Consider the following 24,602-nt stretch of genomic DNA (forward strand, 5'->3'; position numbering starts at 1 on the left):
GTGAAAGAAAATTTACAGTCAAGGTAGTGTTAAATAAAGTTAGTTATATGAAATATAGCACAGCTTTTTGATTTGTTGCTGAACATGAGGGTATTATATTGCACTACACACAAAAAAGCAGGGAAAGAACCAGGTGATGGGGTAAAATGAATATACTACCAATAATGGCCATATGCCATATTCTATCAGGGAACTGAATTAAAATATCAACGCTTACTTTATTGAGATAGAACTCTGGTTTTAGGTTCTGTGATTAAATGTACTTGGAAAATTAAATGAGCTATGACACGAGTATGATTCTGTGCCAAGATTTAAAATTTGGTGGTATAAAACCAAGTCTGGCACTTCCTCAGAAACTTAAGTAGGACTTGAGGGGAAGTAGAAGAGAAATAGATTACCTTTAGCAGAGAAGAAAATTCCATTTACATTTTACATCATCCTGGTGGGAAACGTCCAAATATGCATTTATAAATAGAATCTTGGATTATAAGCTGATGTGATGCTATGTTTTGACTAATTCACATTACCGTCAAGAATTTCATTTTAAGTTAAAAGCCAGTGTCACTGAACAGCAAATATATTTTATCTGCTTTTTAAAATTTTTGATAAATAGGAGGGTTTTCCTTCCATAGAATGATTTGATTGTGATATAAAAATAGTCCATTCTGGATATTCATTTAAACATAGTACTCGAGTAGATACAATGACATGAAATCCTCTGAACAAAGTTGATAATTTTCTTAAAGTAGCTTTCTGTGAAGAACTGGGAGGGAACATCTAATGCAGCTGTACTTTTGAATGGTTTTTCTTCAGATCGGTATTCCATGTACAAGTTATAGTTTCCATAATGTTGAAATACTATGATCATTTTAGGGCTTGGCTAAAATGCTGAATTTTCTCATTTACTTGTGAGTAATTCAGAAACAGAAAGGGACAGCTGCATTTTATGTCTTTAGATTAACATGAAGTTTAGCAATAAAAAGATCCAGTATATCCTATATCCAATTTTTCCTAAGATTGGGATAGTTTATTTCTATGATTGAAATATGCACATTTTCTAAAATGACCTTTTTACAACAAATTTAAGATACTATTTGGTCACATATCTTTCTTTCAGTCATGGATCCTGGGTATATTATCCTGTGATAGAATATGAGTTTTAAGGTTTGTTACACAGCTCAGCTTGATTCTTATAGTGAATAGCCTATACAGTCTCTGCAATGTTTGCTGTGTTATCATCAATGGAGCTCTATGTTTTGATCATCATGCTACTATAAAGGCTACATAAATCAGGTTGTGATATTGTAGAAAGGGAAAAAACTGATCTTCTCTGGAAAGGACTTATAATTTCCTTATAGAGCAGACATCCTGATTCAGTTAAACATACATCAGGACACTTTATTGACATTAGCATTGAAATAAAAAAGTATTTTGCAAGATTTTTTTTAACCCCATTCAAAATATGCTACAGTAACAGTAAAGCTTTGTAGGGTGGGAGGTTAGGAATGAGAGAGAAGCTTTGTGTGTTATCCTTGCTCTGTACATTTATTATTGGGACTATCCCAATTCTCTGTTGTCACAGTCAGACCAGTGTTAAAGGATAATGTACTTTATTCATTGTTCATATCTTTGTCTTAGATATTAGGAAATGAAAAAAGGATACTAAATGCATAGTTTTTTGGGAATAATCAATATTGCCTTATCAGTAGATGTCATTTTGAATATTACAGTGCTAATCTGGGATGTTCCATGACTTTTTGGAAGTGAAATTCTACTTATCGTTCTTACTATTCTACTGGGTTTGTTAAATATGGATAATGGGATCAGTAAACGAGCAATCAGTTTTAGCAGATACAGTACTGGCTGCCCTTGTCTGAGCTTGCAGGCTAAGTAGGGTTGGGCCTGGTTAGTACTTAGATGAAACACATTCTGGGAATATCAGGGTTTAGGTTAGATTGGGAAGTTTTGCAAATCGCTTCTATATTGTTACCAAGAAAACATCATGGATTTGTCTGTATAGTCATTGGAGGCTGAGTTCAACATGAGAGAAGCTTTACATTTAGGATGTATTTCTTTGGAATATTGCTCCTTCTTGGCTCTCTTGCTATAATCTTATATCTGTTTATTCTTTCTACTAGTTATATTACAAAGTACCTGATCTTATTTTATACTCTCGTTGGCCAATATCATGCTTTTTTTTCCAAGCTGCCATGACATAAGCATATACTTGTCACCTTAGTTGGAAATAATGGACATTTATCTACATAAAAGGGAAATAGCAACTCAGTAACTTGTACCACGATTTGGCCATTGGGCCATCAAAAATTGAATAGCAGAAAAATGTCAACTGCAAAATAACAAAAAGGAGATGGAGAACCTTAAGTGAAAAGTTGGCTTCATGGATTCCTCAACTTAAAATCATTCCAATTAGAAAAAAAATGTAGATAGAAAAACATGTACACTTAGACAAAATTTGTATGCCATGTCCAGCTTGTCAATCTTGGGTGGCCAGGTCCAGCTGAAATCAATCCTGAAGATTCCACTCACTCCTAAAAATATTTTCATGTGATACATTTGTATGAATTTATGTGTGTGTGTGTGTGTGTTTCTTTATACTTGCTAGAAACCACAGTCCCAAAAAACTAGAGCCAGGACACACACACACACACACACACACACACACAAAATAATAAAGTACTACTATTTAAAATTAATTGTCTGTAAAATAAGGTACCCCATTTATAATATTGATTCACCTGTATATACCCACCATTCTATCTCACACATAGAAACCACTTTTTCACCATACAAAGCAAACAACAACAGCAACAGCAAAGAAGGAGGATGGAGATGGGTTAAAAAAAAATGAGAAAAGGTAGGTAGATTGAGAAGAAAGAGAAAAAGGTAGCATAACAGTACAGAGGGGGTTAAACTGACCAGACCAGAAAATGTTCATCTTCAGACTAATCTTCAAAGTCATCTTCCAGTTTTGCAGCCCTTTGCACCTCCACCCTTTTGCTTGCTTTCCAATGTAAGGACTTTCCCCCCATTCATAGCTTCTTATTTTGGGAGAGGTAAGTTGTTTTTTCCCCTTTTGGTTAATATAGTAATATTAGTAACCAGCATATTGGCTATACATGAAGGTTGATTTCATAGAAGGTGATTTCATTGGCTCCTCTGAATGATTCATATTCTTTCTTCAAGTAGGCAGCTGCTAATCCTAAACTTTTAAACCAAGACATACTGGTTGTTGCTACTTGTCATAATCTGATGTTCACAGAATAAAGGAACATTTTTTAAATCTTTCATTTGTCCCTCCCAAAACACTACCTTAACATTTCTATCTTCTCAAGTCATGCTTTGCTTTGTCTCCTCCCTTTGTTTTTAGCTTATTGATGTGGGTAGCCTCTTTGAAGAGGGATACCACAGATAAGGGGAAATGTTTTGCTCTATCGCTCCCTGTCAGTTTGTTAGATACTAAAACAGGTGGAAAATAGGGAAGCTTGGAAAAAAAATCTTAAAGGTCCATTAATAAATTCAGTGGCACACAGTCTATTTGGGGTTTTCATGACTGAACAGGGAAAACAGCACACAAGTGAACCAATTCAAAATGTTCTTTATTTGTAACACTTGCAACGATAGAAAAACTTCAGTTTTTCTGAGAGTTTGACTTTAATAGTTCTGTAAATGGCACACAGCTAATGCAGATTAAACAAACAGATCTTCCCCCTCCCTTATGGCAACTTGCCATAAAAAGTCTGGAATACAGTAAAAGCAGTGCTGTAAATCTCTTTATGACTCTCTGCCATTCAGAGATTAATTAATTCTCTGTCTATAAAGTGATGCTTTTGCTGAAGTCAATGTGTCTAAACTATTTTTCTTTGCATGTTGTTGTTATTGTCCATTGAGACAACCCGTACTCCTGGTGACAGGGACAGGTTCCTTCAGTTTTCTTGCCAACATGTTTGGAAATGGCTTTGCCGGTACCTTTGTCTTAGATTTGACAGACAGCAATTGGCTCAAAGTCACTTAACTGGCTTTTGTGCCTAAGGCAGGACTATAATTCCCAGCTTCCCAGCTTCACTTCAAAGTGCTGCACAATCCTACTGTTTAGATTTGTATGTGCAGGACAATTCAACTATTAACAGCCCTATCTGGGGATACTGTAAACTTGTATATAGAGGCAGGCCCTCAGAAATGAAATATTTCTAAACTGTCACAACCAAACACAACACTGTATTGGTCAATTCAGTGGAATAAAAGTGGCCAAAGGAACAGGCTGAAATTGCATGCAAATCTTTTTTTAATGGCTTCCAAAGCAATGAGCTTGTGTAACATTTAGAGCAAATTGTATTGTAGATTTGTGGATATAAGCTTAAGTTTTAGAAGATATTAAAGATAAATGAAAATCTTGTGGTAGTTAAGGCAGTGACATATGGAAAAAGTAGCTGCAAATACCGAGTTTATACATCCTGTACAGTCAGATATTCACAAGCAATTTGTGTTGCATGAGAATGTGGAAGAAGATAAGTTGCATGTCCAGGTTCATAATAATTGGAAGAATATTAGAAGTTCACAACACTGCTGTTGAGCATTGTTAGTACTGTATGAAATCCATGCTTAGCATAACAGTTTAATTCTTACTTTTTTTAAGAACCCTGAGTTAAAAATTAGTTAAACGCTTGAAAATAACTAGAAGCAGATTGATAGAAGTGAATGCATATGGTTTATAGTGACGTGGTGGTGATGGCCAATCTTACAGTTGCTGGCTGCATGCCAGGCTTCAAGAAGTTCAGATCTCTATTGTTTAGAAAGAAGGAAACGTTCTATGCATATACAAACATACATTTATTGAGGAATCATACTTTTCTTCCTCTGTGAACACAGAATTTCCACATTCACATTTGTGTGCATTATTGTATAATTGTTTCTTAATCATGGTTTGTATTACAGTGCTGAAATGTTTTATAAATCACCAGCTTTCATAATACTATAAAATTTGATGAAAGACCTGAACAGAGAATAGAACCTAGATTTATCTTAAAACAGCTGTGGATAGGGAGGAGTTCTAAGAGGCAATGTATTCTTAGGAAAGTTTCACTGAGTTATTAATTATCCTGGCATATTAGAAACAGTGTTTTGTCTGGCTGACATGCCATAGGCTTATGGGTGGATTGTTAAGGGATTTTAGCTAGAATAGGAGCTTCAAACTTGGTCATGAGTGCCACATGAGGACTAGCTCGTTAGCTGGATGGCTGCTACACTGAAGCTTTTCATACATTAATACAAAGTCTCTTATGAGCAAAAAAAAGAAAAGAAAAGAAAAAAAGAAAAAGAAATGAAGAGTACTACTTGATGCTGTTAAGTATAAATGTATTGGAATAAAATAATCATCATCATCACCATCGCCACTATGCAACAAAGCTGCAAAACAGAGCCGTTTTACTATAGCCACCTAGTTGGCATTATTCTCATTATCCAGAACACTAGTACTTAGTTCTATTCCTGTGATGATGTTAATTCCCCCAAGATCATATCCAGGATGATACAGTCAGAGTTGCCCAAATCCTCTTCTTATAATTCTCTCTTCTGAATCCGCAAAGATCCTTCCTTCCTTCCTTCCTTCCTCCCTCCCTCCCTCCACCAGATAGATTTTGATTGCTTGCTATCTGTCTTCCTTGCTTGGCAAACAGATCTTTGTAATACAGTCAGGCCTACCTGATGTCCCCCTTGGCAGCCACCTGCTCCCCTCCCTCAGCCTCCCAGCCCAGTTTCCTGATCCATCCTTATCTTCCCTACTGCCCTTACTTGGAGAACTCAGCACCATCCCAGAAACAGCATCTGCCATGAACTGTGAAAGCAGGCATGGTTTCTTAGAATGTGCACTGGTTGCAGTGTCAACTGTGTGGCTTGGTCGACCAGGCTGTAATGTAGCAATGTGTCAGCTGTCTGACACTTCTCTTCCTGGAGCCAGCCTGTGGCATTTAGTGCCCTGATCTTGCTGCATAGCATCCTCAACACTTACCAAATATTGTTGTGAGCAACAGAAAATGACTTGGAAGGCCACAGCTCATGGGCCATGAGTTTGAAACTCCTAGAACAGAGCATGATCAAGTGACTGTTTTGGATTCTAAAATGGCACAGAAGAGTTATCTGTCTTTAAAAAATCATAAATTGATATTGGTAGGGCCTGGGTGTCTTGACTCATGCAAATAGACTTAAGAAGCATAATCAGACCACTTCTTTCTAAAAAATAAAGTTGCAGCGTAGGCCCAACTAGATGTGTGGCTGCAACCTTAATATTATTTTAAGTGGCTTTAGCACATAAATAATTGTTTACAATTAAGAATGGAAAAACAATGCTAGGCTTACCCTTCCTAATTGAAAACCATTTTGGATTTTACTTTTCTGGCTTGGTGCCATACCTGTTATGTGGTTTAATTTTTTGTATCTAGTATGTATGAGAAGAGTTTTGAAATTCTAAACTTATCAGTATAACTCTTAGAGAAATTCCTCTTTCATTGTTATCTCAGTGTGACTCTTGTTTCCTCCCATTGCATAGCAAACTGCTTTTCTTTTCTTGGAGCTGTATCAGCTGTGAAAATAGCCTGATAAACAGCTTAAAGGTATTCAGCATTTAATGCAACTTGAGCTATTTTATGGAGAAATAATATTAAAATAAAAAGTGCTTTTATGTTTGTTTTGCATTAAACATAAAAAGAGCATAATTTTAAAAGATGCTAGGTAGAAAATTTCGTGATCTAACTGTAGGGCTAATAATATATTTATTCACTTTTCTCGTTTCTGTTCTTCATCCTTGGCTCAACAGGAATCCAGAAGCATCAGTTATGACTAGTTGTCTTACTTAGTATATATTTAAAACAAGTATAGGTAGTCCCCAGTTTAAGAATGAGTTCCATTCCCAAAGTCTGTCCTTAAATTGAATTTGTATGTAAGCTGAAACAGTATTATTGTATAATACTGCATAAGTACTCTAGTATTGTGTAATTAACTCAAACCATTGTGTATTTGACTTGAATTTTGGTACAGTAGGCTGTTCTTAACTATGGGTTGTCTGTAAACTGGGCGTTGTTAACCGGGGAATACCTGTACATTCCATTCCTGTCAACTCAAACTAGTGCAATGTAAATATACTATTTAGAATTCAGAATACAATGCCTTCCTAATATACTTAATGATTACTGTTGTCATGCAGATGAGAAGTTTCTAGTCTAGTTGTGGAGGGAGGGAGAAAATACTCATAATTAAGAATTATAGGAAATGGAAATTTAAATCTAAAATACATGTCAAATTAAAAAGCATGTAATGTAGCTATATCCTGCATGAGCCCCAGTCCATTTTGTTTTTAATAGTCATAGTTAAATACTCTCAATATCTTTCCTAATTTGATGAATTGCAGAGAAATGTTTGGCTGTAGAATGTAAGGTAATATTGTCTTTGAAAATAATTGATCAAGATCTCAGAATTTGAATTTACATATTAAACAGTTCAAAATTCAATTCTGTGTTTGCATTTTGATTAAATCAATATGTAACCCATAAAATTCTCTAGATGGGACAAGTTTAATAAAATATGAATTAAATTTCTGAAATACAACTCATTCTCTTCTTTTTGGCTTTTCAGTATTTAATAGGTGAAAATTAAAACAATACTGATAACAGTTTTGTTGGTGGAGAATTAATGTAAAAGAATTGATTTCAGCATTTATTATGAATGCATCTATGCTGCTTCAATCATACCCTAAGCAGCTTACAGTATAATGTAATATACATATAATAAATTGTAGTAAATCAGCCTTCATCAAAATTATATAATATGCAATAGAAAGTAATATGTAACTGCATTTTGCAATTTAAGTAAAAAGCCTGAAAAAGGACCACATGTAATAGTGTTTCCCAACAATGTCTGCAATGATTTCTGTAATGAAAAAAACGGAGAGAAAATGTCCCTTAAATTTCTATAATAGTCTATGTTGAACATACAACATGATTGGTTAAGAGATATATCTAGTTCCTTGGGTCAACTTTGCCTGATCTTAGTCAACACTGCATTATAATCAGGGAACTGTAGTACACTGAATGTTAAATCTTTTAGTATATATGCTACCCTTATTCTATTAAATTCTCATGAGTTAAATATAAACCTAAGAGGTTCTCAGCCTCTTAGCAAAAAAAGAGATGTCCAAGCTCTTGAACAAAGCTTTGCACAATCTTTTTACAGTACACTTTATTCATGACTAAGCTTATATGCTACAAATTGAATCTTTCTGACACGTTTTTTATAAGAAATGTGCAACTCTCAATACCTTATGATGCTGCATTGTGAGAAATCATGGGCTCATGCTTGTGCAAAAGTTAACATCATTATAGTACTAATGCATTGTCTTCCCACACTCTCCTTGGTGGTTTGAGTCCAATTTGTTTCATTTATAAAACTCAACATGATATTTAATAAAATAGACAAATTATTATATTACAACACTTTATATCAGCCTATACTGGAATAATTTGTAATGATTGGGAAGGTTCAATATATTGTAATAAGTGAAGGAAAGCCAAGGGGTTTGACTTTAAGCTTTCAGGAAGCCCTTTTCACAGGAATCTATCTACTGTATCTCACACATATTGCTATGGAAACTCCATACTTTAGCGTGTTAGGGATATGAAGAACACTGACCGTGCCGTTGACCCTTTCCATAAAGAATGTATGAATCCAGTTGGATCAAACAAAATGCCTGTTTCAATTTTCATTCACTCTTCTATTGTGAGCAACCCATTTTTCTTTTGGAAGCTCACTTTCTAGATGTGTGAATAATATGTCATTATTGCTCTCATTCAAGTAATATTCATAGCCATAATATGGCTGCACCTTACAGGGAAAGATCAGTAATAATTTGTTTTCAGAGAAACTTGTCTGCCACTTCTTATTTTCTCACTAAGTATCCCCCAAGGTTCCCAAGACGTTCTGAAAACCACTGAAGAAGCAAAACCTTTTAGGGCTGACCCTGTCATTATGCAGAGCAAGGCAGCTACCACAGGCAGTTGACTTGCACTGTCATGGAAGGGAAGCAGATGTGTAGGTATGTTATTGTAAAGAAAGCATGTTGAACTTTTTTTGCCTTAGATGCCGAAAGAGCTTGATTTCAGGTATAATGCTCTTTAACAGGGGAAGAAGTGCTGTAAGGTGTTCCAGTTTAGGCAAAAAAACTTCTTGGGGGTAATTCCAAAACCTTACTATATTAAACAAGGGTATTATTGATCCTTAAAGAAGCTAATTTTCATGAATTAATCCAGGTGAAGGCAACCTGTGACAGGATATACTGTATTCCTGAACTATATCTCCCAGCACCTCTCACCATTGGCCATGTTTCTAGGGATGATGGGAGTTGTAGTTTAGTCTCATTTCAAAAGTTGCAGGTTGCCTACTCATAATCTACTACTAATGCAATGAATTAAGCAGAGGCTTTGTTAATTTCTAAAACTAGGTGGAAAATTAAGCATTATCTTTAATTAGGAAAAATGTAATAGTTTAACAAATAGAGAAATATTTTGCTTTTTTCATTAATGAAGCAGTTTCAGAAACTTAGTGATTTCATAAATAGGTTTTCTTTCTGAGGTAAGAATTTAGGTGTCCTAAATTCTTAATTCAAAAAGGATTTATATTCTTAATGCTTGTAATGGACCTATGGTTATAAAAATTGTATTTGTGATAGGATGTTAATATTTCATCTTTTCCCAGATAAGCAGAGATTACCACCAGGCACACAATCAAGCAGTAAACAATACCCTAATCAAGGAACTACCAGAGGAACAAAACAAACTTCCACCCCCACCAACACTGGCAGGGCATGCCACAGTATATAAACAGAGAGCAAATCCCATCCCATTCTAGCACTGAAGATGTTACCTAGCTGGGTAATGAAACGTTTGCAAGAAAAGAACCAAGCTCAGAGAACTCCAAGGACTCCATACCTTGGTACTGAATAATTAGTATGTAAATTTTATATAATATAATAAGTCATATTTCCAGTTTAAAGCAATTTTTATACTGAAACCTCTTATAATTAGAGGATATCTTCTTACTTATGCAACACACCTCAGATCTTATTTATATTTATATGACTGCCCCTCTTGCCACAGCAACTCTGGGCAGTGAACAGGTGGCATTCTTAAATTAATAGGATCCAAAGTATGCCCCTCCTGCCAGATCTAATAGAGTGGGTAGAGACAATTGGAGAGAAGTGGTCCTTCAAATGTCCTGGCCCCTGGATCTCGATCATGAAGGGTTCTTTTGCACAAAAAATAGTGCAGAAAAAAAAGAAAAAGAGAAAAAATAGAAAGGAAAATAGAAAAGAAAGAAAAAATAAGAATATAGTAAAGAAAAAAAATATATAAAGGAGTGACTTCTCCCTTTATCACAATAAATATAAGCAATTTTAGTAACTTATTACCTTCTCTTAAAATACAACAGATGATCCCTTCTTCCATATCCCATGTCTTATCTATAAACAAATCCATAAAGCCTCGTCATTTCAGTCCTGATGTCAGCAAATGTCCATTAAGGGTTACCAGAGATAACAACATATCTATTTTAACCTTGATCAAATAATCCAACTTTATATTCCTTCCTTTTACTTTGATCAATCTTGATCTTTAGTCCCTTCAAATAATGTCCTAGAACTTGATTTCTTTTCATTTTTTCTTTGTCCCTTCTCACAAAATTCTTCAAAGCTTTAGCAAGCCTCTTTTGTAAATCTAATATAGGAAAATTATCTAGGTCACTCTCATGGCTTGTTATTTGTATATCCCTTTTAATTATTTAAGACATCAGCCAGTTTCTTTTGTATGTCCAGTGTAATATCTTTTTCCATGTCATTCTTGTAGCCTGTCATTTTTAAATCCACTTTCAAATCAGTCTCAATCTTGTCAGGCAAAACTTGTTCTTCTTCCATTTTTTAAACAAAGTCTATCTATAGAGGCAGAAAATTAACTTCTGGATCCATTATTCAAAAATATCCTTCAATATCTCCAGCATTAAGATATTTTGCTTCATTCTGTATTAGTAAGTCAAATTTAAGTGTTCTCTTTTAATTGGAATTTTTAGTTCCTTCTAGTTCTCTCTAGTGTCCAATTTTTAGTCTTATCTTATTATGATAAGGATTTTCCCATGGGAAGGATTCTTTATAATTAATTCCAAAATTTTATTTCAAAACCACCTGGACCCTTAGTCCATTTGTAAGTTTCTAAAATCAAAGTTCTAATCACCCTTTTACTGTTTATTCCAGAAAAAAAAAAAGTCCTTAAACTTGTATTTAAAACTTCTTTCACTAAGGATTGAAGGAAATTCACCCAGTGCTGTTAAACTTGTCGATCCAAAGGTTCCTTTTAGCTGAAAAGCAGTAAACAAGCAATTTCCGAAAGTGATTAGAAAAGGAAGTATGCGAACCCATACTTTTTTTAAAGGGGCTGACTGTGGCTTGAGCAAGATGGCTACTTCCTTTAGAGCTCTAAACCCTCTGGAAACCACTGTCTTTTTGTTGGCTCTTCATTCTGCCACAATCATCAGCTCAGCTTTTGGCAGAGCCGTCTTCAGTTCTCCATTTCTTTCCCGGAAGTCAGTCATGAAGGTGATGACAACCAGCACCTTGCATTGTACCTGGAAGCCTACTGGGAGCCAATACAGCTAGTATAGCAAATGTGTAACATGGTCAAATCAGGAAATACCCATAATATCCTATGCTGCTGCATTCTGAATCAATTGCAGTTTCTGGATGCTTTTCAAGGGCAGCCCCCTGTAGAGTGTGTTGCAGCAGTCCATTTGGAAAATGACCACAGTTTGAGTGACCATACACAGTGCCTTTCAGTCCAGGAAAGGGTACAATTGGTACACAGCACACCTCTCCTGGCCACTGCTGCCACCTGCTCTTCAGACAAGTCATGAGTTCAGGAGAATTCCCAAGTTGCACCCTGGTTCTGTCTGGGGTAGTACAACACCATCCAGAAGTAAAGATAGAACATCACTGGAACTGGGGGGCCCTAAAACCCAAAGCCACTCACTCTTGCTACAGTTGAATATAATCCTGTTCTTGTCCATCCAGACCCTACAGCCTCCAGACCCTAGGCAGGACCTTCATGGAATCACTTGGGTGACTCAAGGCAGAGATTACAACTGAGTATCATCTGTATACTGATGATACCTTGCTCCATGCCATTGAATACCCTCATTGAGTGGTTTCATGTAGATATTAAAAAGAATCTTATCAACACAAGCTCTTAAACAAGCTGTAGTCTTTATCATTCCTGTCATTTGATTACAGTGTATAATTAAAGAATTTTGTGCTGTAATTAAACAACATTTATAAGTTAATATAGGGAAGTTCAGTTGAATGTAGTTCAGTTATTGTCTTAGCTCTTGATCCTTGTGGCTGAAGTTAATCTGGTTTTGAATGTTTCCAAGTTCAATATTTTGTCTTTGGTGTAACTGTTTTGATATTTGAACATATTTTTCTCTACTTTAATGCATGTGCCCAGTATATACATTTCACAGCTTTTTGGGAGGAAGATGAAAACTTTATAAAATAGGTTTTCTCTACAGAAAGAGAGGTGTGTGTTTGTATTTATTGAAAACTTTTAAGTCATAAGTGTACAATATAAACCACAGCAATGAAAAAATGAAAAACCATGAATTACAATGTCACAATGCAAATCCCAGTCTTTTATACTAGCATCCTGATATTGAAAACTAGTACATAAATTACATGGTTTACATAGTGATGTCACAATGCATGTGTCAACATTTGCTCTGCACCCTCCACTCCAACAAATGCCTAGATTCTAAGTAGGTAAATGGAGTTTCTTGTACATTTGTCATAACTTTTTGGAGATGGATGACTAAGAGTCATTCATGGCTTTAACACCTTGAAAATTTGACAGGAAGGAAGCTAACTTGCAAGTATGTAAAGAAAACACAACAGTTTTAAAATACTCTAAATTTATGGTTATGTGTATTATTCATGTGCATCTGAAAAGTTCAGAGATTAATTCTCCCATCAATGCATTTTCACTAGCTTTATTAGTTTAATTATATAAATAAAATAAACTCTGGCACATATGCTAACATTTCTCTTCTATATTTAAATTGTAATCAGTGATAAAACTGGAAATAATCAGCTAATGTATTATTGATGTCTCAAATTGCTTGCATTAATATGCATCTTTGCTTTGAAGATATGAATGACCCCAACTGCCACCCAGCTGTATGAAGAAAGTAGTGTATCCTAATAGAAACAGACAGTGTTAATGCCTCAATCTATCAGGAAGATTATCCTAAATATATCAAAGTGTAGTTCGGCCTCTTTACTTTACCATGCATGTGCTGAAACAGTTGTCTCTCTGACTAAAATTGAACATAATTGAAGTAATGTAGCTATAATAACACAGTTCACTTTAAAGTTAATTAAATATACTTATGAAATTTATTTTAAAATAATTTCCGTTTCCCCTTGAAATAAAGTTTTTCATGCAGAGAAGGGTAATTTTTTTAACAGAGCAACAAAAACTTTAAATCAATTCAGATTCTCTGTGCCTTATATCCTGTGTTCTCTCTCCTCTCTGCCTCATGTGTTCATCTTTCCCCTTGCAATTAGGGTTACTAATGCAGCTTACTTGTAAAACCCAACTGAATTTATATTTTAGTAAGTTAGTAAGTACTAACTAAACAATACCTGACCCCAATGCACCAAGAATAAAATTTGTTGAGTCATTTGCTATGTTCATATAACATAACTAACCAGTTAAACATCTAGCAACTCAATGTGAACAACATGCTGCTTTTAATTTTGCTTTTATTCATTTAGTGGCTTTGTGGTTTGATTTGTTCATGATTCAGGGCACTGTGCAAACCCTGAAAAGTGGGTTAATTCAGCAACCAAGTCAGATTTTTTCCCCCTGAGTATATTAGCATAGGACTTCATTGCATGTTAGCTACAATTTGGCCATATTGAAACCAGTGTGAAATTAAACATTTCTTAGAAATTTAATTAATTTTAATTGGAACTAAGAGAATTTAATTTTGTCTAGTTCCAATCTAATGTTTTTTAATGAATAAGTCTGTATTTGGTAAATGTGGTGTAAGGTCTCTAAAATTATTAAATAACGGAGTTGGGAGGGTACAGAAATCTAAGCAATTTAAGAGTAGGAAAAGTTAATATACTGTGTAATGTTGCTTGGCAGGGTCAAGGACAACTTTTTCCATTCTGGTATCCTGGGTACTTTCTGCACTGCAACTCCTAAAATTGCTGGGGAGTCTGGGAGTTATAGGCACAACATATCTGGAAGACGTTAGGTTCAGGAGATCTGGTTTCTCTGGCAAAGGCATTTCCCCATCTTTCTGCATTAGTTTTTTTGAAGTTTGTTTAAAAGAGAGAAATTTATCTGAAATATAAATAATAGAATTGGAAGGGACCACTTGAATCTGACTCAGTGGATCTGTTAATTAAAGCATCTCTATCTGTTGGGTGTCTGCCCTTTGCTTGAACACTTCCAGTGAATGGGCATTCTCCATCTCTCTCAGTAATTGATTCTGTTGTTAAACCACTTCCATTTTTGTTTGTTTATTTATTTAGACAACTTGTATGGCCACCTAACTCACAGATCTTGACTCTGCTCTATAATCTTTCCAGGTATTGTAGTCAAACTGACTGGTCTATAGTTCTCTGGATTCTCCCTTTTCCTCTTGCTGAAAATAGGATAACTGGTACATCCTCCATTCTTCAGGAGTTCTCAATAATCTAGGCATTTCTTCTGATATGACTAGGAAGAGTTTGTAACCTATAATTTAATGCATAGAAGCCATAGAAATGATTAGTGATAGTATGCATTCTTTCACACATACTCCAAATTATTTCAGTGGGCTTTGTGCTGACAAACTTTCTTGCACTCATAATGTAAAATGTCTACTGTACAGTTAATTAATGGTAATCACTTTGAACTTTGATCTGAGACTGCTGATTTTAAGGGACAATGGGAGCATTTCAGCATTAGGATGGGGTTTATGCTTCTTGGTGAAATCTAAATGCACTTTGGAAACAGTGTCTATGTAATAATAATTTAAATTATGTTCCAGAACTTTAGGACTATTAGTAAAGAGACTGGAGAAAGGTGGTAAAGCAGAACAGGAGAACCTCTTTCATGAAAATGACTGTATTGTCAGAATTAATGATGGAGACCTTCGAAATAGAAGATTTGAGCAGTAAGTGCATTATGTACATTTGGTGTGTGTGTGTGTGTTTCTTGATCTTGAACTCCAAGGTGGAAGCAGTTTATAAAAGCCATAACAATTTTAAACAACTTAATTGCCTAAATAATTTCTGTAAAAACAAAGGTGTTTGAAGATCATTACAGTGATTTTTAAAATTTCTTTGTCTACTAAGCTACAAGGTAATGACTTCCATCTATCTGTCTGTCTCTATCTCTCTCTTTATAATTTTCTCTGATCTTTCCCCCACTATGGTTGTTATCCTCAGTGAATCAACTTGTTTATAGGAGAAGGAAAGCATTGTGTTGGTTATGGAAATCATTATGTTTACTTGTTAAAGAAAATATGCAATTTTGTATTCAAAATATACTTGTGCATACAAGTGCCATAATCAGTAAGATTATAGATATTTGCATAGAAGAGCATTGGGGCTTGACAGGAGCAAACATTTCCCTGGTTACCCTGGTGAAATAAGTTATAGTTTGCATGAATATTTTAATGAAGATAAATGTAAAAGGAAGAAAAAATGCATAGTTTATATCACCTGATCATTTAATAATTCATACATACTTTTAGAAGAAGAAACAAAGTTATAGCTGTTTTTGTGTGATCATATTATATTGAAAAGACAATCTAAATAATTATTTTTTTTATACTAGGCAGACATAAAAGTTGCCCCCACCCCAACAGCTTTTCTGTGTTCTAGAATTTCTCCTAATATAGGGCATATGTTTTATAAAATGGAGAAGTCTGGCTTGCATCCAAAATCTCTCATGAGGGCTGCCTTGTGAATAGTTGTGCAAACTAGTGAAATTTGTTGCATATCAGGGGATTGTGCTTGAGAGGATCTTGGGGTCACTGTTCCACATAGTACTTTTCAATTAAATCAGAACCACAGTGTTCCGGAAGAAAAAAATATTATTATCTGAACTGGATGTAAGAGGCTTATTCAAATAAATTCTAGTCAGCATTGTACCTGAAACAGGTCACTAAAAGACAACTGATTCAAAAAGAAACATTTAGATAATAGAAAATCATCTTCTTATATAGATTTTGATTGTAAGTAAACTGAATACAATTTGATACATTATTATGAAACATGCTTTCATGTTTCAAGGGACATCATACAGGGTAATTCCATATGTACAGTATTTAACAGTATTTTGTATTAAATATCTTGGTGAGAAGAATTGTCAAAATTGCAGTTTTATGATATTTTAAACATTAAAATCAGGACCTCAAGAATTATTATACAGTTATTTTACTTGCAGAAACAGGAAAACATAAAAAAAAAATTGCCCTAAGAAAAATATAGTTGAGAAACAAAGGCATTTGTGAACACATCATTTCAAGAAAATATCCTTTTCAGTTTACAGTTCAGTTAGAACAATATGTCTGTCATTTCATAATGCTTAATTAACATCAGTAATTATGCTTGTAATATCTTCTAGTCTGCCAGTCTTAATGTGTTAATTTTCCATTCATTTTAAAACCTAGAGCACAGCATATGTTCCGTCAAGCCATGCGTACACCCATTATTTGGTTCCATGTGGTTCCTGCTGCAAAAAAAGAACAGTATGAGCAGTTATCACAAAGTGAGAAGAATGCTTACTATTCCAGTCGCTTTAGCCCTGATTCCCAGTATCATGACAGTAAGAGTATCAACCACTCTGGACTTCACACTTTGCAGAGAATACCCCGAGTGAGCAATCAAGCTGATCAGTTGGACTCTTACTCACAACTACCTCATAATGTGAATTCAGGAAAACCACCTTTGGGTCTGGCATCAACGCCACAGAAAGTTCATACTACTTCGAACTCTGGCTATAATACCAAAAGGATAGGGAAACGTCTTAATATACAGTTAAGGAAAGGTAAGTTTATTGTTTCTGTATTTACATTTGTGGGACAAATACAGGTATACATTGATGGAGATAACATTAGGAGCTAGAATCTTCCAATATAGGAAAGTTGAAAATGTCAGTAACCAACTGCTCTCTTGCCCTAACCAAGAGAATCTCAAAGCAAGAGTTCCTTTCAACTTGGGAAGGGCAGAAGAAATAGGCACTGAGTTTAAGTTAAGAGGATATAAGAAGAGATTGCCATTTCCTCTCTCTTAGGGTAATGAACTGTTTGGAGTGATTTCTGCCTTGGCATATTAATAATGATTTCTTACTAGCTGTACTGTGTTGAATGTCTGGAACATTTCAGCCAAGTTCAAGTGCCATTTCTTACATTAACAAAACTTTTTTGCATGGATCATGTCAAGAGGGGCTCTTATTATGCTTTAATTATGATCTAAGTTATTTTCTTTCTTTTATTCTGCTCTGTTTTCTGTGAACTGCAGGTGAACAACCAGATTGCTTTTTTCTAGTTACTGAATGTTAAGCTCAACAAAACCTGAATGACATAAGGTGGTCAATATTTTTTTCGGCTGTTGATGTGTCTACAAAAATATTTAAGGCCATCAGTTTAAGGTTATATGCTTGTGCGTGGGGACACACTATTCCTAACTGAATGATAATCCTGTGGTTACAATTATAAGTTCAGTCACTGCAGAGATTTACTAGTTTTCCAACGGTAATGGAATGGATAAGGAGAAAGTCAATTAAAACACTGCAGGGACATTGTGCAGGCTTCTGATTTTCAATAATTGAAATCCCAATCTTCCAATTTATGTAATTGCAACAGAAATTTAAACTTAGTAATGGACTAAACACATTTTACATCTCTTGAGAATACATGACTGGAGTGCAAATAGCTGTGGACCCGGGTAGGACTTCCATTATTGTACTATATTAAATGAGGCCAGTCTTTGAAGACGTTTTGGAAGTGATGGTCAGTTCAGAATCAGCTACTAAACTATTCTAACTAGGGCCAGTCCTGGTAAAAACGTGCCAGGTTTGAAGCAGGCGCATTGGTGATGACCCATTTCTGAATATTTTTCTGATAGCTGATGCATATATTTAAGTATCTTTCATGATCTGGAATCCATACATGATTTGATATGTTAACACATATGTCTACTATGTGTTATGATTCCAATGGAGTCGTTTCCAATGAAGGACTTTTTTCTGGTGCTTGTTTTCTGAAGTTAGATGTGTGGCAACCATGGAAAAAGGTTTGCAACTAAACATCATCTTGAGAGATGCTGAGTACCTGCCTTTTTAACTTTTTAAATCCAGTCATTTATATTTATTTCTTTTATTTATTACATTTTCACTAAAGTTTTCTTACAAGAGCCTGAAAATATGATTCATGGTCAATTCTGATTTCAGTCAACTTAATTTTACTAAACTTTAATTGGCAACAGTCTAATACAGAATCAACTACACGTAGCCTCATACTTCATACTTTAAATTCAAGAGCTGTAATGTCAATTTATATATTCCATTTAGCTCTGCTGAAGATTCATATAATGGGAGTCCCTTCAAATTCTGTATCTGGTACTATGTCTGAAGGAACTGTTCATTTGTCCATTCATTTTTTCATTCAGTTTGTACACTGCCTGACTCCCAGTGATTCTGGGCGGTTGCAACTATTTAAAACAGGCCTGCACAACATATGACCTGTGGGCTGCATGCAGCCCACCAAGCAGCCTTATGTGTCCTGCTGGCATTTTTTAAAAAGTCAATACATTCACCATCGCTGAGTCAAAGATATGCTGCTGACCACCTCCAGCTGATGCTGCTTGCTAGCAACTAAACAGTTGATTGGCGTGCCAGGTATTCCTTTGTGGCCCACAGGGATTTTTAATTTATCAGTTGTGGCCATTTCCCTTCTACAAGTCATGCAGGCCTGATTTAGGGCATAGTTGCAGTGTTATATATTATACAATATGGTAATCAGAATGTGTGATGCAAACAAATATTTTCGCTCTTTATAGCAATCGGTCCCCTTCCAACAGAGTTAAAGTTCACCATGGATAGAAATATGCCTCGTGCCATAGTTCTCATTTGATTATGTAGAAAAATATGCATGTGGTACAACAAATGAAGCAGAGTGCTTAAGTATACCCCCAAATACTTTATTATAAATATGAGCAGAATGGAGATGTTGATTGTCTTTGATTGTTTTTAATGAAGGATATTATAATATGACAGGCTTTAAGGAAACCTAACAAACATGCTTTTTTTCCCCCCAGCTAACAGGCAGCAGTTATTTTGCCAGTTGCCATCATTAGATTAAAATTTCCTTGTTTGTATGTGTGTGTGTAATGTTTTATACACAAACACGCACACACACAATTGTCATCATCATGAAATTCTTTCCATATTTATCCACTCCATTTGGAATAGTGATTTAGAATGTACAAATTGTCCTTCCTAAGGTATAAATGGAGGAGACTAAGAGAAGAACTGTCCTCATTAAAGCTGTATGAACTGTATTGTCTAAAATGACAAAATGGGATACTCTTACAGTAATTGTACTTGCTTCCATTATAATTTCTTAATATTTACTGCCATTTTGGCATTTTCAAATAACCTGGTCTTTCATAGGAATTAGTTGTTTAATAAAGTCAGAAGAGAAGGTCAGTAATATGCTTCTGTCAATGGAGAATGTTTGTTGGCTTTTTCTAAATGAAAATTGATATCTATTTATCTTTTGTTAAAGGTCGTGGCTTGAACGTCTAGCATACAGATTTAGCAATTATTGGTGATGTTCTAATATGACTGGGATTTTGCAGTTTGCCAATCTTTTTAGCTATATAAACTGAGGTTAAATTCTTGCAGACACTTCCATGAGTGCAATGCCTTCTTAGTATACTACAGTTTGGAACACATAGATCTAAAACATCACATATGTAATAGATTGAGACTGATCTTAAAATGGTTTTGCATCAATCATTTTGAGTGGCATTGTAAACATTGATTGTAATATTAAGCACAGAATGGAAGAGAGCAAACACTGATGGGGGAGATGGAGAATCTTGCATATGGGAGCAAAAAAGTATGTGTTTGGCCACATTTGGTTCTTCAAAATTGCTAGAAGTTTTGGAAACATATTTATATATTATTTATTATTATTTAATTCATTCATTAAATTTATTATTGCTGCTCACTCCAGCAGATTCGGTACTTGTGTCCCTCACTAATCATCTGCCTGCTGTTTGCATATTTAAAACTTAGTATACAAGAGAACTTTGAGAATTAGTTTCACATCTCAGTCCCATAAGGGATTATTTTTATTACTCTTACCCCTCTTCCTATAAAGCACATGACATCTTTAAAAATGGCAGTGCTGGGATTAGTGGCGAAAATAAGTAACTATAATGCTGTAGTATTTAAGCAGGGTCAAAATAGTCCATCTTTCCAGTTGAAGGGCCACTTCTGATTGCATACCTAAAGGGCATGTCCTTTGATAGACATTGTACAGAATGGCCCATATTCTTTCAATAATTTCAGCAAATACTTGGCGTAATTATTTTGATTGCACATGCAGCTGGAGAACTTTCATTTTCAGATGACCAGTTCAAGCTTCTAACTGGTCATTTCCAGACACAATTATTGTGATTGCCTACATGCAATTCTAGAATGTGGATCTCCAGTATAAAAGGATTTGAAAAGCACAGCATCTTAGTAGTTTTGCAAAGGGTGTAATTAAGCAAAACATTAACTTAGCCTTGATCCATGTGATATTGCAAAACTTCCTTGAATAATAGTTTGCAGATAATGGACTTCTAATGAAACACAGTAAACAATGTCATTTGTGTTTGATGAACAATTCACTAAAATCAGAGTGGGATTGCACCTTATTGGGAAAAACAGCAAGGATACAAGTAGGCCTGTAATCAGCTTGCCATCATTGCTCTATTTTTGTATGGCATTCCTCTTTTCTTTTTGCCTCAAACATTATGGAGCTTTTATTTCACAGTTGAAAAACTGCAAGCTTGCGGATTAGAATAGAGAAATTGGATCCTTAATTTTTCTGCAGGTTCCCCATTATAACAGAAAACACAATCGGAGCCATCAAAACCTTGGAATACAGACCATAGAGACCCCTAAAAGTTGTTCCAAATTGTAATTTTAAATGTGACAGAAAGGGGAAATTATTAAATACATGACTGAAGAGCATTGTATTACTATATTTAATTTCCATGATATGTCAATGAAATAAAATAGAATTTAATTTTAATATCCTGGCTCTATCCACTACTTTGTGGAAGGCAGTTCCAATTGCAGGTCTTGAACATATGTTGCATGCTCAAACACTATAGGCTGACAATTAGAAGCTTGGGTCATTGTGACCAATCTTCCCTTATACACACAAACAATCCCCAGTTTTATTTGTGCTGCCTGCAGATCCTATTAGAATTTGAGAAAAACTTCTAATATGCTAGCTCTCTGTGTGGTTTGGCTTAAGCAGTATTCCAAAATCTTGACTCAGAATAATATTTTCTTCAAGAAAAGGAATAGAAGGTAATGATCTCAATTGCTATTATTACACTGATTAAATTACACGATGATGATGATGATGATAGGTAGTCCTTGTTTAGTGACCACAATTGGGACTGGCAACTCAGTCATGAGGTGAAGCAGTTGCTAAGTGAAACCATGACTGTGCTTATGATCTTACTTCAGCTTTCCTTTGCTTTACAGATTGGCAAAGGTCATAAGTGCAAGGATTGGTCACAGAGTTACTTTTTCATCACCATCGCAAACAGTTGCTAAACAAGGCAGTCACTAAATGAGGACTACCCGTATTATTATTATTTTAAGCAAACTGGATTGTAAGAATGATCGATTTGAAAATTGATCCTAATACCAAATAAGTTGCCAATTTCCGAGCCTAGTACTGCTTTTTAAAAAAAAAAAAATTATTGAAACTTTTAATAACAATAATAAAAGAGAATACAAACTAAGTTCAGAGAGTTTACTGAAAGTGACCAGAATTTAATTCATTTCACACTGAAGGCTTTTGTTGTCAGGCACACAAAATTTGGTTGTAAATGCATGCATTGGTCGGAAAATGAATTTTTTGTTACCATTGTATTCGTGAATAGTTGCTAACTAAATTAATCGCTAAATGAGAGGTTTTTACCAATTTTCTTTCATTCACACTCTTCTTCCATGTAGATTTCTACTCCCGTGGTGCTTGGCTAAACATAATTTTCCCCTGGAGGGGTATGCCCTTGAATTATTATACCACAGAATGGGTTGGGCAAGCCTCCACTGATACTCAAACAGAGGTCTTCTGGCATCAAGCACATATTCTTCCAATCCAACTCTGTTTGCCCTGTCCAATTTCTGTTTGGATCCTAATATTCAGAACTTATGCATATCTTTGGCTCTTTTGTCTTTATTTGCACTGTAGTTCATAGCAGAGTCTGTAATGTGCAAGTGTACAAAGAGGGGATGGCCAGTCGCACACTTTACTTGTTGAAATGTAAGCTGATGGAAAGATGTTAGGAGGTGAAGTACTTAATTGGCGAGAAAACTTAATGAAGAGCCGAACTAATTATTCCCCTTTTCTCTCTTCTTATAGCAAAGCAGTATGTTGGATACTGACCACAATTTTCAATTAGCCCAAATACTCCTTTTTTAACTTCTGAGTGCAGCAGTGTTATATTTAGGTACTGGTCTTCCACAGTACTGTCATACGTCAAATTTAGCAATTTGGCTGTTGATCATTGAGTCTCATTTCTCATGGCTTCCAGCCATTCTGTGTCCATCTTTGACACAGTAGTGCTGGTCTGTAATGGAATGTCCTCCTACTCATTCTGGCATAACTTCTTTCGTTAGCCAGGTTTGCAAATGAACAGATCATTGTGGGATGCAGTGAGTATGTTCACACAGATTACTTTTGCTCAAACATGGATGTACAAATAATGTTAAGTGTGGAGGTTCTTAGTTATCCTCTGTGTGTTCTTCCATATTTTGTCTTATTCCAACAATATATATATATTTTTAATGATAGCGCAGGGTACTACATTACTGTTGTAATCTAATGTGAATAGGCTTTTGTATCCAAGCCAGCTTAAAAATACTTTAAACAAGCAAATAAATGTTATAAATAAATAAATTAGAATAAAAATAATCACTTGAATTTCTCTCTGCCCAAAGGCAGGTGATTTCTCTGACAATTATCTGTTGCTAAAGAACAAATGGTTTAAACTTTGAAATGTTTCAGTTTGGTTTTAGATGTTAAAACAATTGAGATCTCTGTAACTAGTTCTTTCAAGCTCTTAACCTACTCAAATTTTTTTGAGACTTAACCCACTGAGTCATGCTTTGAGAGTTTTCACTTTGGGAATGCCTCTGAATATGTATATTTATTAATCAAACCTTTAAAGTAGGGAACCTAATTAAAGTTTCATGATTTCGATCCAGGATGATTTCTGTCCATAGCAAACCATAATGTTTGATTTAGATACCAAGAGGAAAAAAATGTGAGAATTGAAAGATGTTAAGGAATCAATTCATGATGTAGGTGAGACCTCTGGGAGGTCTCAGCACACATTGTAAGAATAAAATTAATTAAACCGACAGCTGCAAAGAACATTCATTGCAGAAAAGTGTCACTTTTTATTGTTCACAAGCACTTAAGTCAAAAGAAGATGAAAACTTTGGAGGGACTCCAGCTTGCTCCACATGGAGACTCAAGGAGATAATAGTCTCTTAATGACTGAATGCTGTACAAAGTTCCTTTCTGCCTCAACTCAAGCGATTATTCAAGTGAAGAGAAAGGGAACCTTTTAAGTGAACATTCTATTTTTCAAAATATCCACTTGGCATGTGGCCAGCATAGCAGTTAAATACTAGACATGAATACACACACACACACACACAGCCCACATTTGGAAATACCATATAGTACAGCCTTTCCTTGTGCTCTGATTAGACAGCTGTTGGTGTCTTCTATGTGCTCTGTGTGTGTGAAACTGCAAGGTTATATTCTGTTGAGACACTGAGCAGGCTTCAAGCCATATTATAAAGCTTGTTTTTAAAAAATTAAATCAGGTATGTTAGCTAAAACTAGACTTCTGTTTTCAAACATTTAAATTGGAACAAAGTTCATGGTCAGTAGGCTTGTGTAGGCAAAACTGGGGAACAAGGCTTCAGAGATCTTTCAGAAGTCACTCCTCCTTGCAGCTTGCACAGGCCAAGGAAGAACAGATGTCGACAGATAGCCGAGCCTATGCTCCCCTGGGCAAAGGAGGAGCGTGAGTTTAGCCATTTAAACTCATTACCCCTTTGTGGCTCTGTGCAGCCCTTCTTTCTGGGACTTTGGGAGAACTTGGCTGGGATACTCAAACTGGAATGCAAAACCAGGCATTCCATAGTCAAACTGGCATATATGAATACACAAACTTATAGCTACTTCAA

General features: G+C 35.2%; 1 protein-coding gene across 4 annotated transcripts in view; it reads left to right on the plus strand.

Annotated features, from left to right (window-relative positions):
• The window catches only part of PARD3 (par-3 family cell polarity regulator), a 574,792-nt gene that overhangs the window by 295,931 nt on the left and 254,259 nt on the right, over positions 1 to 24,602 (plus strand). For all 4 annotated transcript variants that reach the window (XM_088149996.1, XM_088149995.1, XM_088149997.1 and 1 more), the window contains 2 exons: positions 15,145 to 15,270; positions 16,774 to 17,150. In XM_088149996.1, the coding sequence (XP_088006122.1) occupies positions 15,145 to 15,270; positions 16,774 to 17,150 (503 nt within the window). The remainder of the gene's footprint in view (positions 1 to 15,144; positions 15,271 to 16,773; positions 17,151 to 24,602) is intronic.

Source organism: Python bivittatus, unplaced genomic scaffold (assembly GCF_059951505.1).
Source record: "Python bivittatus isolate LINGU-HERP-01145 unplaced genomic scaffold, Pbiv_v1 ctg000610_np1212, whole genome shotgun sequence".
NCBI classification, from domain to species: domain Eukaryota; kingdom Metazoa; phylum Chordata; class Lepidosauria; order Squamata; family Pythonidae; genus Python; species Python bivittatus.